Below are 15,485 nucleotides of genomic sequence, written 5' to 3'. Positions count from 1 at the left end.
GATACCTTGTCATCGTGCTCTTTGCTGAAAGAAAGGTGAGTTGGGTCACCTTTCTTGAGACGAAGGATATCGCGATCAGAGTTGATGGATGAAGTCTCACCCAACAGGGTTGCGTAGCCCCACGGATATAGTCGCTTGTAGTCTGGAAGAGGCCTCACCATCGCGCTGGGTTGTGGTGGGTTTGGTTGTGGTTGGCTAGGTCGAGAGGACGCGGGCCTCGCGACTCGTTGGAAGGGACGTTAGGATCCCTTGGGGGGTCGCAGGAAGAGGAAGGGTTTGCCCTACGGGTTTCCGTCGGAGGGTTGCGAGGAGATGGAGGAGGGTTTGGTGTGATTTTTGAACGAGCCATCGAGGAAGCTGCAAGAAGATGAAAAGGGAAGATATGAGAGTTCGTAAGCAGAGAGACTCGATAGAAGAGAAGGAGATGGAAGAACAAGGGGGGCTCGCAGAGAAAAGGTTCAGAAACCCTAAACGCAGAAAAGAGAAAACAAAGCAGAGAAAACATCCCACAACGTATGCTCCAGACAGTTAATGGATGATGCAAACCGATTAAAATGCAACAAATATCAGTAGAAGTGATAAAAAAGTTACCTTTAGATGATCAGAAGAGTATTCAGAAAGATGGTGGTTGGGGGAATCGAAGCGTTCGCTGGAGCGTTTCGAGAGTTTGAAGAGAGGTAGAAGATAATGAAACAGTGAAATGGCGCGAAGTGTTTAAGAGTTTCGAAGAGTTTCGAACGTTGCGAGAAGCGCAAACGGCAATGAATAATGGTCGTTGATAAGTCCACGTGTCGAATGATCGAAGGAGTTGGTGAAGTGTCAAATCAGTGAACAGTACGAGCGCCAACGCACAAAGCCACGTAGGTCGTCGGATTTAAACCTCTTTAGTCTTCTCGCTGAACAAGTTGCAGCTCGAGACTGAGGGGCTTGTGTACCGACCAGGTCATCGGGTGTGATGACGTGTCTAGCACGTGACTACGTGGGGCGTTTTTAGCAGAACACGTGGACTAGAGAAAGGCGAGTGGTTCAGAAGCTAGTATAGTCGCCGCTTGTGGAAGCGGCGTGCTACAGCGTACATGGTCGGTTGTCGCCGAGATTGTATGACATCGACGTGTTAGACAATGGACGACCGGGTGGTCTGACATCGCCGCGAGAAGCACATCGCCGGATTTCCCAGCAGACTTAGTTAAGGCTGCTGGGAACTCAGAAGAGTAAGTCCAAGCGTGTAAGTCCAATAAGATGATTGTTGCGCTAGCATGGGGCATGGAGGTCGAGTAGGTTGAAGGGAACAACTTGCCCATCAGCGACATCATTCCCAGAGTGGACATTCGCTGGTGGCAAGGTTCCACCAGCTAGAACATGCATGGTGTAGCAATAAGGAAGGTGCCACTAACGACAAGCGATGTCATGGAGATGGTGCATTTTGCTGCACCCGATACTCGCCTTGTCAGGTGGTGTTCCAGAGCATATTGCGTGCTAGCTTGCTCTTTGAGCAGAGGACTTAGTCGCGCGACTGGTTACTACGCATAAATAACGCTCAAGTTGCCTCACACCCAGATGACGACACGTGTAGGGTTGGATGCGGTATGAGAATGACGCTCGAGTTACCCTGGTTCAGATGATGACACGCGTAGGGCTGGATGCTACCTGTTATCCCACCCCAGATGGCGACACGTGCAGGGTTGGATGTGAGCCACGCATCCAAAAGCATAACGGCTTGGAGAGAGAAAAAACCTAGCTATAAAGGTAAACTTAATAGAATTTGCAGAGGTACGTTTTTCATTACGACTCATTGCTAGGGTTGTGTGCCTTTTAGTACGGTTCTACAGAGCATATTTTCTCTCAGTTTTTGGGTGTTTATGTTACTGACTTGAGCGTCGGAGCGCCACCAGCCGCAGAGGCGCCACCTTGTGTTTTCAGGTTCTCAGAGAGGCTTTCTGTGGTGTGGACTTGAAGGGCAAGTGGAGTCAAGCTGGTGAGGAGGTTCATGACAAGGCAACGCTCTAGCGCTAAGTCAACCGGCAGGATCAGAACTGGATTATGAAATTTTAACCACACAAACTTCAAGATCTTAGCTCAAAAATGGCACTGGAATCAATTAAAAACAGTAAGCCAATTAATTGAGATAAATTTTTAAAATCGCTGCGAGATTACCGTATTTTTTTCGGCAGAATTGTACACTTTTTTGTATTTTATTTATCATTTTTTGTGTACTTTGAATTTTTGAGTACTTCTTTTTTTCTACTCTTTTCTAACACTTTGAAGAACACAAATCCAGAATTTCAGAATTTTCCAGTGAGTAAATCAATTGCAATAAGGAAAAACAGTAAGCACGTTTTCAGAAAACAGAGGAATCCTAATAGGAATGAAAAACATAATTATGAACTAGCAAAGACATAATGGAAAATGATGTATAGGAACTTGTATAGGTCTAGAATACAAGCATGAACTCAAACTAAAACAGAAAATGCACAAAGGATCAAGTATCAAACTCAGAAAGTACTACAATAAAGCAAGAAACAACAAATTCAAAAAAAGTACTACAAGAAGTTGTACCGTCCCGTATCCGGGCGTTGACTAAGTCAAAGTCAAAATCAACGGCTGGAGAGTCAAAGTCAACGCAAGGCGTCGCCTAGGTGGAGAGACGCCAAGAGGAAGCGTCGCCAAGGCAAGGCGTCGCCTAGGTAAAGGCGTCGCCCAACCAGGGCGTCGCCAGATCAAACAGTGCTAAAGCAAGGCAATCACGGTGTGGTTCCCCGATACCCATGGGTAGGAAAGACCATGGAGGGAGCGACACCGTGGGAAGGCCTCAGGTCCTGATAACCCGGGGCAGTGATAAAGAGAAGGAAAAGGTGGCTTCAAGGCCATAGTAATAGTATCAGTGTAGGGCAGCCTGACTCGTAAAGTGCTCCTCCCGCCCCAGAGACGCCTGTGGGGCAGATACGACTCAAGAGGAAAGTCACGCCCAGGGCAACCGGGTGCAGAGTACCAAAGGAAGGCAGATACACTCTCAAAGTAAGTGACTAGGTACTTGGGGGCATGAGTTGGCACCCAAAAAGTCACCCCTAGCGCAGTAGCACTCCCAAGCAGGGGGACTCACACGTAGAAACGTCCCCAGATGGGCAGAAACGCCCCCAGATGGGGTCACGGCGTCGTGAGGCCCTCCACGTGTACAACAGCCATGTCAGAAATGGAAACACCCTTTAGTCAGGTGCCAGGTAATTAAATCGTTCAATACAGTTCCCCTTTTGAGCATTCAGGTACTATAATGGCTCCCAAGCGTTTCAACGTCTTAAATGCGCTCCGTTTTCTAATTAAACGCTTTAATGAGTGCGTTATGTTTGTGATTAAAAGCGCTTTAAATGCTTGGGCAGTTTAAATAGCGCAGAGAATGTTGAAAAAAGGGTGGGAACTTTCTGCAAATTGACCAGAGTTCTCTAGTTTCTTGCTCGTGCTTCAAGGTTACGTACAAGTGACTGGGAAATATTTTTGCCTGAAAGAGACAACACACATACACAGTACACAGTTATTTTTTTTTCCACCTTCAGAGTGCCATACGCGGTGCTCAGAGACGTGGGTGGACAGTTTTGGTGTTTCTTGTTGGCTGACTTGAGCGTCGGAGTGCACACGGCCGCTAGGGCGCCCCTTTGTCCTCTTTGTCCTTTTTTTTGCAGGAATCCACGGGCAACCAGTGGGAAGGATTCCCTAGCTGACGGTTGAGGTCGCGCACGAAGACGTCCCGGTCAACCGGACGGAACATTTGGCGCCCACCGTGGGGCCGATATAAAACATCAGTCCCATCACAAGTTCGAGAAAATCTACCAAGTTACAGTAACGTTGAAGGAGGTTGGAGTGACAATGGCCCCCACCAGACGAAGCACAGCGCGCGCAGCCCCAGCAGAACTATCCATGCAGCAGGTCCTAGAAATAATGAGGGGGCTGCAGCAGGACATGGCGGATTCGAAAATGGAGCAGGAACGCATGCAGGCAGACCTTGACGCCTCGCATGAGCGTAACGAAGAGCTCCACCGTGTGAATGAGGAGTTGCGCCAGGGCCTGAGAAACGATCGGAGGCGGCCTGGACATGACGAGATGGAGAACCATTCCCCACCAAGGGAGTTTTCCACTCCTTTCTCGCAGGAGATCCTAGACGCAGCGATCCTGAACACGTTCGCGGGACCCAAGGTGATCTTCACCGGGATGGAGGACCCAGAGACCCACCTTGCTGCATTCCACACACAGATGGTCCTGATAGGCGGTTCTGATGCTGCCAAGTGCAAGCTCTTCATGAGCACCCTGACCGGGATGGCTATGGATTGGTTCATCAGCCTCCCAGAGGGTCATATCACATCTTTCTGCCAATTGTCGCGATTGTTCAGAGAACAGTACTTGGCCAACAAGGCCCCGCCGCCGGTCTCCTACGATCTGTTTGACGTGAAGCAGTATCAGGGGGAGACCCTGAAGGAGTATATCAACCGCTTCGGGGCCCAGGTCGTGAAGGTTGGTACAACAGAGGAGCCTATGATCGTGTATGCATTTGTGAAAGGCGTATGCCCCGGCCCCTTTGGAGAATCCATTATCCGCAACCGCCCTAGGACTTTCGCTGAACTACGGCGTAGGGCGGTAGAGCATATTGCTTCTGAAGGGGAGGTATGTGTGAAGCGCACCAGCGCCGTGCCCTCACGCCCGAGGGGACCGGCGCGAGCTCAACCCGTCAGGGTCAATGAAACCACGACGGGGAGAAAGAAGCCAGAGGCGAGACGCCCCTACGAGGCCAGAAAGCCCCAGCCCCGGGGTCCAGCAGGAGGCGATCGCCCCGCCAGAGAAAGAGCGAGACCGGCGAGGTACAACTTCGTGGTTGAGTTGAAGGATTTGATCGCCGTGCCTAACATAGCCGAGAGGCTGAGGCGACCGGCGAAGACCGACAAGGTGTTAGGGCCCCGTAAAGACTCTTGGTGCGAATTCCACGAGGCTTTCGGGGACCACATCGATAATTGCCTGTCGTTGGGTTACCAGCTAGATGAGCTGGTGCGGACTGGGTTTTTGAAAGACTATGTCGCAGATTCCACAACGATTGCCACCTTGCCGCCACCGGCAGATGAACCAGCACACGAGATGCCTGTGCTTGGCGAGGTCCACACCATTGCTGGAGGTTTTTCCGGCGGAGGACCCACCGCCTCCCAGCGGAAGAAATACGCGAGGGGGGTGAATTCAATCGAAGAGAGGCTCTCGGGGGAGCCGTGGGAGTCAGATATTGTGTTCACAAGAAGAGACCTCCGAGATGTGGTACCCCACGACAACGACCCCGTTGTCATCTCAGTCGTCACAGCCAGAAGGAAGGTGCACAGAATGCTGGTAGACCAAGGAAGTTCGGCAGATGTCATGTTTTTGTCGACCTTTAATAAGTTACGGCTGTCCCCGATCTGTTGAGTCCCTATACTGGGTGCTTGTATGGGTTCGGGGATAACTAGGTAGAAGTCCGGGGGTACCTGGAGTTGAGGACTACGTTCACAGACGGAGAGGCCTCCCGTACCGAGAGCATCCGGTACCTCGTCGTGAACGCTAATTCCGCCTACAATATTTTGCTGGGCAGACCGGCGTTAAACCGTCTGAGCGCGGTGTCCTCCACCCGTCACATGAAGATGAAGCTGCCGGACCTCAGTGGCCAGGTGATAGTCATCAGGTCAGACCAGGAGGAGGCGAGGAAATGCTATGAAAACAGCTTGAAAACGAAGAGAGGCGTATTCATGGTGTATGAACGTCCGCCGAGCGCGGACCCGACGATGATTGAGGCGACGCCCGCTGGGCCGACGCCTGAAGAGGCCATAGCGGAGAGGGCGATGCCCGAAGCGGATGTGCCCATGGAGGAAAGCCTTGACGACGCGGCGCCCGTGGAAGAGGCGGCGCCCGTCGAAGATGATAGCAGGGAGCAGCCTGCGGCTAACGCCGTAGAAAGGGAGATTGGCGGCAAGACTTTCAAGTTAGGAAGTTCGCTAAGCCCAGAAGAACAGGAAGGGGTGGCAGAAGTGATTTCACGCCACCTGGATGCCTTCGCATGGTCCACCTCGGATATGCCAGGCATCGACCCCGATTTCCCGTGTCACCACCTCAGCATGGATGCCACGGTCCGCCCCGTGCGTCAGAGAAGGAGAAAGTTCAATGAGGAACGACAACAGGTGGTGAAAGACGAAACGCAGAAGCTGCTGAGTGCTGGCCACATCAGGGAGATTCAGTACCCTGAGTGGCTCGCCAACGTCGTCTTGGTGAAAAAGGCGAACGGAAAGTGGAGGATGTGTGTTGACTTCACGGACCTGAACAAGGCATGCCCAAAGGACTCGTATCCGCTGCCCAGCATCGACGCCTTGGTAGACAGTGCGTCCGGCAGCAAGGTGCTAAGTTTCCTGGACGCCTTTTCAGGGTACAACCAAATCAAGATGCACCCAAGAGACGAGAGCAAGACTGCATTCATGACTGAGACATGCAGTTACTGCTATAAGGTGATGCCCTTCGGGCTGAAAAATGCGGGCGCCACGTACCAGAGGCTAATGGACAAGGTCCTGGCGCCAATGCTTGGGAGGAATGTGTACGCCTATGTAGACGACATGGTGGTGGCGTCGCAGAATAGGGTGCAGCACATGGCAGACCTGGAGGAGTTGTTCAACACAATATCCAAGTACCGCCTCAAGTTGAACCCTGAGAAGTGTGTTTTCGGGGTAGAGGCCGGTAAGTTCTTGGGTTTTCTGCTCACCGAGAGGGGGATAAAGGCGAACCCCGAAAAATGTGCAGCTATTATCGCCATGCGGAGCCCGACGTCGGTGAAGGAGGTGCAACAGCTGACAGGGCGGATGGCGGCGCTCTCGAGGTTTGTTTCCGCCGGAGGAGAGAAGGGGCACCCGTACTTCCAGTGCCTCAAGAGAAACAGTCGCTTTGCATGGACTGATGAATGCGAAGCGGCTTTCATTAAGCTGAAGGAGTACCTGGCGACGCCACCGGTCCTCTGCAAACCGGTAACGGGCGTGCCCCTCCGGTTATATTTTACCGTAACGGAGCGGGCCATTAGTTCTGTGTTGGTCCAAGAGCAGAACCAGAGTCAGAAGCCCATCTACTTCGTAAGCAAGGCCTTACAGGGGGCTGAGACGAGGTACCAAGCACTAGAGAAGGCGGCGCTGGCGGTAGTGTTCTCTGCTAGGAGGCTCCGTCATTACTTCCACAGCTTTACGGTGGTGGTGATGACCAACCTCCCTATACAGAAAGTGCTGCAGAAACCTGATGTGGCAGGAAGAATGGTACGCTGGGCGGTGGAACTGTCAGAATTTGACATCCAGTACGAGCCTAGAGGATCCATCAAAGGGCAGGTGTACGCAGATTTTGTAGCAGAACTTTCGCCCGGAGGTGAGCAAGAGGTGGAAGCGAGTTTGCAGTGGCTGCTCTCGGTTGATGGCTCTTCAAACCAACAAGGGAGCGGTGCGGGAATAGTCTTGGAGGGACCCGACGGCATACTGATCGAGCAGGCCTTGCGTTTCGCCTTCAAGGCAAGTAACAATCAGGCAGAATATGAAGCCCTGATAGCAGGAATGCTCTTGGCCAAGGAGATGGGCGCACAGAACCTCCTAGTGAAGAGCGACTCTCAGTTGATTACGGGGCAGGTCTCGGGTGAGTTCCAGGCGAAGGACCCACAGATGGTGGCGTATCTGAAATACGTCCAGTTGTTGAAGGGGGCGTTCAACGCTCTTGAGCCGATACATGTCCCGAGGGAGCAGAATGCCAGAGCTGACCTGCTCGCAAAGCTGGCCAGCTCAGGCAAGGGGGGTAGACAGAGGACAGTGATCCAGGAGACTCTCAAAGCTCCGCGTAGATTCGTGGAAGACAACAGGGTGGATGTCCTCCAGATTTATACATCAAGGGGAAGGTCGAGGAGTCATTCCTCTTTGACCCAAGATACGCAGAGGGCGCCCCACATCAGCATGTATGCGGGTGTGCCTGAGGAAGAGCAGATGCAGGTATGTGTTTTGTCCAGGGGAGACACCTGGATGACGCCCTATAGGCGATACCTGGCGGATGGGGCTCTTCCAGTGGACCCTGAAGAGGGTAAAAAAGTCAAAAGAAATGCCGCAAGATATACTTTGGTGGATGGGGTTCTGTTCAGGCACGGTTTCACTCACCCTATCCTAACATGCGTCAGTGGCGATGAGTGCACCAGGATAATGGCGGAGCTACACGAGGGCATCTGCGGAAGCCACGTAGGGGGAAGATCCTTAGCCTCCAAGGTAATACGCGCAGGCTTCTTCTGGCCAACAGTGAAAGAGGACTGCGCACGGCACGCCCAGTGGTGTAGGCAATGCCAAAAGCACGCCGACTAGCACAAGGCGCCGCCAGAAGAGTTGCGGTCCATATATAGCCCGTGGCCTTTCCATACATGGGGAATTGACATCCTGGGCCCTTTCCCACTGGCAATCAGGCAAATGAAGTATCTGATCGTCGCCATCGAATACTTCACTAAGTGGATAGAGGCGGAGCCCGTGGCACAAATCACAGCGCACAAAGTACAACATTTTGTGTGGAGGAACATTGTGTGCCGTTTTGGCGTGCCTAGGCGGTTGATATCCAACAACGGAACCCAGTTCGCCAGTCAACAGTTGAGAAACCTATGGGCTGAGGTAGGCATTAAACAGGTGTTTGCGTCAGTTGAGCACCCCCAGACTAATGGGCAGGTAGAATCGGCAAACAGAGTTCTGCTGAGGGGGTTAAAAAGGAGGTTAGAGAAAGCCAAAGGGGCATGGGCGGAAGAGGTACCAAGGATCGTATGGGCGTATCACACCACGCCCCAATCTTCTACTATGGAGACGCCCTTCAGTTTGGTGTACGGGTCGGACGCGATGATTCCAGTAGAAATACATGAAAGCTCACCACGTTTTCAAAACTTCGTGGTGGAGGAGTCCAATGAAGAGAGGCGGGTAAACCTGGATCTGCTAGACGAGGCCAAAGAAGAAGCTAGAATAAAAGCGGAAGCGATGAAGAGAAGGGTAGAGCGGCAATATAGCTCTAAGGTAAAGCCGCGACAGTTTCAGGTTGGCGATCTAGTGATGAGGAAAGCTCACCCATACGAGTTGGAAAACAAGCTGTCTCCCAAATGGACCGGACCCTTCAGAGTTACTAAGGCTAAGGGCAACGGTTCGTACAACCTGGAGACTTTAGATGGAGGTCCTATCCCGCGCAGTTGGAATGCAGCCAACTTAAAATTTTATTTCAGTTGACTTATGTAAGCAGTATGTAACAATTTAGTTGAAGGGGACGCTTTTTTTCCCTCTCGGGGGTTTTTTAATGAGGTCACCCTAATAAAAGGAAAAACCAGTTTGAGAAAAAGAAGTGCCTTGGTTTTCAACCTTTATCTTTCCTTGTTTGAAGTAATGTGATGCGCCGCCTAGGTCATGGCGTCGCCCAGAAAGAAGGCGTCACCTAGATAGGGGCGTCGCCCTTGAGCAGGCGTCGCCCAAGTGAAGGCATGCACCGTTGGAAGAACAGGACGAAAGGAAAGCGCGCAGTACATGAAGCATATGCAAAGTAAAGTGGCGTTGCAAAACATCAAGTATGATATTGAAAAGTTGTTGTTACAAGCAATGTTCAATACAATGGGAGTAGTACAAACGGAGCAAACGCTACAAATCATGCAAAAATTCGAACAAGCCATTCCTCAGCGCTCATCAGAGTCATCACTGGAGGAAGGCGAAGCCCCTTTTCCAGCCCGCAGAGCTCGAGTAAGTCGTGCCCTCTTTTCTTGGTTTATTTTCGAACCTGCACCAGGGGAAAAGACGTGTTAGAAACACCATGAAGAAAGACAGGCACGGTCAGAAAGTAACGAAGGCCGAGTTTTCTAAGGCATTAGTTCTTACATATGTACTTCTCAAGAGTCCCAGCGTTGAACTCCAGGCTGATCACCGTGGCAGAGTCAAAACCTCCCGCCTCAGCAAGAATCCGGCAAGCTATTTGATCACTTGGAGCCAGCTTCTTGAGGGGTTTGGCTTTGAGGACCTTCTCCTCTCTGACCTAGTACAGCGGAAACCCATCCAGAGCGTCGGGAACAAGATCAGTACGGCAGATCTTGAAGAACCGGCCTTTCCACCCGGTGAACGAGCTTTGGAAGGGTGTGAAGAGAACTCTCCCGGGTACATTGCTGAGAGTTACCCAGAGGTTGTGTCTCTGCCTCTTCACCTCAAAGAAGTGAAGAAAGAGGTCAACCGAGGGTGCACAACCCAGAAACCCGAAGAGAATGTCGAAGGCTTTGACAAAGGCCCAGCTGTTGGGGTATAACTGGGCCGGAGCAACGTTGATCTCCGTCAGCAGTTCCTTCTCGAACCAGGAGAAAGGTAAGCGCACTCCGATGGTCTTGAACACCACCTGGTAAAAGTAAAAGAAAGGGACCCCTTCGTTGGCCCGTTCGTCTCCACATACTGGCTCCCCTAGAGTGCAAGGGAGCACAGCGATGTCGTCGTCATGCCTCCTCGCGAAGGCCCGGTGGTCATAGGAACACGAATCCCCTTTGTGTTCCCGTATGGCCCTGGTAGAGAGCAAGCATGAATACTCGTCAAGAAGTTCACTCGAAGCCCAAGGGTACAAGTCTTTGGGACGAACCCTGGAGGAAGCAGCGTGAGAAGACATTCTTTAACAAGATCAGGGATTGTCAAGGGTGTAGAGACCGCATTTCTTGCAAGAGTTGGGCGAGGGAAGCAAATGTTGGAACAACCCTTTGTGAAAATGAAATGTTGCAGGAAAGAAGGGTGCAAGAAGAACGAACGAAAGTAGACTGTGAAGAGTGGGAAAATGATGAGGATAGTTTCAGAGTTTGAAGAGTTAAATAAAGCGGTTAGAGCGCCAAACGACGCGAATGGATGCACCGCACGATCGACCCACGTGGCAGTAGATGGAAGGGTTACCCTGGCACCCCTGGTTAAGCTCAGAACACGTCGTATCAATAGAACACCTGATGGTACGATGCACCGTCGAAAGGGATCAGGGGCACAGTAAGATTCAGGATCAAATCGAACGAGTCCCATCGGCCATACAGAAAGCGCCACGTGGATCAAATCGAACGACTGGATGTCCCATCAGCCATACAGAAAACGCCACGTAAAGCAGGTCGAATGACTAGATGTCCCATCAGCTATACAGGGAGCGCCTCGTGGAAGATACGGGAAGGACCTTGAGCCCATCGCCGCCCCCAGGCATCGACTAAGCCCGAGGTCAAAGTCAATGTCAAGTTAGGGACGACGCCCGAGGCGACACTAGCATGAGACGCCCGAGGCGTCGCCTGGAATGACATAAAGGACGACGCCGGCATGAGACGTCGCGGGCGTCGCCAATCCAAATGTCCGCAGGGTCGCCTCTCCGATACCCACAGGTAGGAAAGACTGTGGAGGGAGACGAAGGTGAAGGAGGCAGAGTTAGTTGCTGGCGTTATCTCCCCGATACCCACGGGTAGGAAAGACTGTGGAGGGAGACGAATTGCTGGCAGGGTGTTCCCCGATACCTATGGGAAGGAAAGACCATAAAGGGAACGGCCCCCCCAAAGCACTCGACGTTTTAGACACCCGGGGACGATACGGCACTGCTGTAGCAGGCCTCTCCTTAGGTGTGGGCGCCGGGGGCTAAGAATCAGGGAGAGAACCGTTTCGGTGTTAGAGACACCCCGTGGACGATACGGCGTCGCTAGGTGAGCCTCTCCACGGGCGTGAGGGTGGGCAGGCGACCTTCCCCGGTCATACATGGCCGCCCAACGAGGCAAAGAAGCGAATATGATACAAACAGAACAACCGAAGCATAAGAAGGCAAAAGATAAGAATAAGATCGCACAAGCAGAATCGTATGCAGCAAAGACACAAAAGAAATCATACGAACACCCAAATTTGTAGCAAGAGTATGGATAGTTCAAAGAATTACAAGTTTGAACAGAGAAAGTCAAAAGCAAGCGTAAAGAATAAAGGAATTAAGCTTGAAAGTGAAGGTGGCAGTTGAGAGACAGCGGTTCAGTCATCCACGTCCATGGGCACGACCTTCCCGTCGACGACATGGTGCAGGGGGTCGCAGTTCGAAATATTGATGTCAGGGTTCTCACAGGACGCCTGGGTCAGAGCCTCCTGGAACCCCTCCTCGAAGGTACCCGCCATCTCCTGGATAAGGGACTTTTTCTCCTTCTCCAGCTCCTCAACGGCGGCATCCCCAGAGGTCACCTGCTTCTCCAGAGCCTCCTTCTCAACGCGGAGTCGACTGACCTCGACCTGTAGTTTGTCGTAGTCAGCCCGGAGAAGGTCCATAGCTTTGGCCTGGGTGGCCATTTCCCCCTCCACCCGCTCCGCCTTGTCAGCCTGCTCACGGCAACGGTCCTTCAGGTCCTTTTGAATTTCTGCATCAGCTTTGAGCAATTCCTGAAGGCCCGTTACCTGGACTTGGAGGGCGACTTCACGAGCAAAAAAGCCAGCCTGGAGCTCCAATGCCTCTGCCAGTTGCCTCTCAATTTCTGCTTTTGACTCTTGTGCTTGCTTCAGAGAGGCTTGGTAGGTCTCGTTCTGGCGCCCCAGGGTCATCATTTCCTCCTCCAGAGTAGTCGCCTTTGTTTCCAAGGCCTGGAGAGTTTGAGCTTGCATGACCGCGTTTCTGGCCTGGGCGCGCCATTCAAGGGCCACCGCCAGGAAGGCCCCCAAGTAGAAAGGCATGCCTTCCTTCCTGTCGGTGCCCTCTGGCAGAGTCCCGCCACTGAAGCCCCTCATTAGATGCATAATCGGAGGAGGGATGGCGATGAAGTCGGGGGCGGCAGCGACGGCAGCAGGGGAAGCAATGGCTTCTGTCGGCGGCGGAGGCGGGGCAGATTCGGCGCCTTTGCCCCTTTCCTCTTGGAGCGGCATGGGAGGGAGTGAGGTCGCACTTAAGGGGTTGTCCATGAAGGGGTTCCCTCCCTGGGGCGACGCCTCTACCGAAAGAGGAACCCGCGCAGATTTTCTTCTTCTGAAGGGAGCCACGCCTTCTGAGTCCTCATCATCTGATAGAATCTCCAAAACCCGTTTCCCTTTGTCAAGGGGGGTTGGAGCCGGTGACGAGGCCGCGGCGAGGGGAACAGCGGCGATGGGTAGAGGAGAGCGAGGAGTCTGAAATGCTGCGAGGCTGTGAGGAGACGATGGAGGTGAACTCAAGGTAGCCTCGGCGGTGATCGGAGGAGGCGGCGACAGAGTCGGTGGGGGAACCGGATCAGCAGCAGGGATGGAGGAGGTGCCCGCCTAGGTGGCACGTGCCTCCTTCATTGCCTTCGCCAGCATCATTCTCTTGGAAGCGCCCATCACCGATCCTACATCAAGACAGACCAAACAGCAAGAATTAGGACCAAAGCAGCTACGCAAAATTACAACACACCTGGAGGTGTGAAATGCAAGTAACACAATATAAATGAGTATAAGAGTCCGGGGGAACGAACGTTCGATAGCAGACCGTTCACAACAAAAAGATGAGGGGAGAGCCCCTTACCAAAGTAGGTGGTCAGGGCGTGAGCATTGTACTCGCTAGCGACCAGCTTCAAGGTATCAAAAACGATCCCCAGCCCGGCCAAGGCTTTGCTTACCTCCCTATCGGCGGGAGATAGCTCTTCCAGGGTTTTGGCCCTGAGCAATTTAGGGCGCTCCGTCCAGTAAAGGGGGAAGCCATCCAAAGCTGTAGGATCGTGCTTGGCGCTGCACACCCTGAAGAACTTCCCTTTCCAGTTCTTGTAAGAATTCTGGAAGAGGGATAGGAGGATCCTGCCTGCGATCCCGGAAAAGCTTACCCAGAAGCTCTTCCCCTGCTTCTTCACCTCAAAGAAATGCAGGAAGACATCTACAGAAGGGGGAATGCCCAGGTGTCCACAAAGAATTTGAAAGCCCCTCACGAATGCCCAGCTGTTGGGATGAAGCTGGGCGGGGGCAGTGTTGATTTCAGTGAGAAGTTCCCGTTCGAAGGGAGTGAACGGGAGACGCACTCCTACGCGCTTGAACACGGTCTGGTACATGAAGAAGAAGGGTTTCCCCTTTCTAGGTCTGTCGTGCAAGCAAACAGGTTCCCCAGGCCTACCGGGACGGACGGATATGTGGGCGTCGTGTGTGCGGCAGAAGGCGTTAAAGTTGTACAAATGGGGATCCCCTTGGTGAGCTTCCAGGTCCAGGAAGGAAGTCAGGCTGGTGCATTCACTCAGGAGCTCGTCGGGGGCCCAGGGGTAGAAGGCTTTGTAGTTGGACTTGGGGGTCGTGGGGGAAGAATCAGGCTTCGCGTTCGCGCGCGTCATGGTGAAAATAGATAGCTGGAGAAAGAAGAGAGGAAAAAGGGTTTAGCAAGTGTAGCCATGGAAAGAAGGGGAAAGAGCCCCAGGAAGCGTCACCCACGCGAGAAAAATCAGAGGAGGAAGAAGAAGCGGAGAGATGCAGTAATACGTGAATAACAACAGTCCCAGGCAGTTCAATAAATCCTATAATGCGACGAAAGGGAAGAGTCGTGAGTACTCGAAATCATACCTTTGCTATTGGAATGGAGGCAGTAGAAGAGCGCAGGAAGGAGAGAATCGCAATTGCAGAGAAAAAGGGTTTGAAGGCGATGAACAGTGCGGAGTTGCAGAGCGAATGAATGTAACTGTAGGGTGAGCGCGGGGTTTGGAGTAACTTAAACGTTACATTTCGCAACTCAAGAGGCGCTAACTGAGGGCCGCAGGATCGTGCCACGCGTCAGAGGGTCAATTGCCCAGGGGAAACGCAAAGGTCTCTAAAGGAGGGCCGCGCGATGGGCCACGTGGCGCGCGATCAAGGTTAGCCCAAAAGGTGTTATCATCATCGTTTCAGAGGAGGTCAAATCAATCAGTAAGAGCGCTCCTAGGGTTCAGAGAGCGTCACGTCAACAATTCAAGAATTGTTGAGTCAGCAGGGAATGACACGTCATCAGGATGGCACGTGGACGGCGTGGGCGAGGCTTTAGTCTTTACGCTGAAGACAAGTCTTCAGCTTAAGACTGGGGGGCTTGTGTACCGTCCCGTATCCGGGCGTTGACTAAGTCAAAGTCAAAGTCAACGGCTGGAGAGTCAAAGTCAACGCAAGGCGTCGCCTAGGTGGAGAGACGCTAAGAGGAAGCGTCGCCAAGGCAAGGCGTCGCCTAGGTAAAGGCGTCGCCCAACCAGGGCGTTGCCAGATCAAACAGTGCTAAAGCAAGGCAATCACGGTGTGGTTCCCCGATACCCATGGGTAGGAAAGACCATGGAGGGAGCGACGCCGTGGGAAGGCCTCAGGTCCTGATAACCCGGGGCAGTGATAAAGAGAAGGAAAAGGTGGCTTCAAGGCCATAGTAATAGTATCAGTGTAGGGCAGCCTGACTCGTGAAGTGCTCCTCCCGCCCCAGAGACGCCTGTGGGGCAGATACGACTCAAGAGGAAAGTCACGCCCAGGGCAACCGTGTGCAGAGTACCAAAGGAAGGCAGATACGCTCTC

General features: G+C 52.6%; 1 protein-coding gene across 1 annotated transcript; it reads right to left on the bottom strand.

Moving 5' to 3' along the window:
- Nucleotides 1–281: 281 nt before the first annotated feature.
- On the bottom strand, nucleotides 282–12,638 carry LOC137838407 (uncharacterized). Its single transcript, XM_068647652.1, has 2 exons — nucleotides 12,178–12,638; nucleotides 282–357 (listed from the first exon to the last, which is right to left on the bottom strand). Exons 1-2 carry the CDS (start codon nucleotides 12,636–12,638, stop codon nucleotides 282–284), a joined length of 537 nt encoding a protein of 178 aa, XP_068503753.1.
- Between the last annotated feature and the right edge of the window lie 2,847 nt (nucleotides 12,639–15,485).

This window comes from Phaseolus vulgaris, chromosome 4 (genome assembly GCF_000499845.2).
Source record: "Phaseolus vulgaris cultivar G19833 chromosome 4, P. vulgaris v2.0, whole genome shotgun sequence".
NCBI classification, from domain to species: Eukaryota; Viridiplantae; Streptophyta; class Magnoliopsida; order Fabales; family Fabaceae; genus Phaseolus; species Phaseolus vulgaris.
This window is presented reverse-complemented; position numbering and strand designations above follow the sequence as displayed.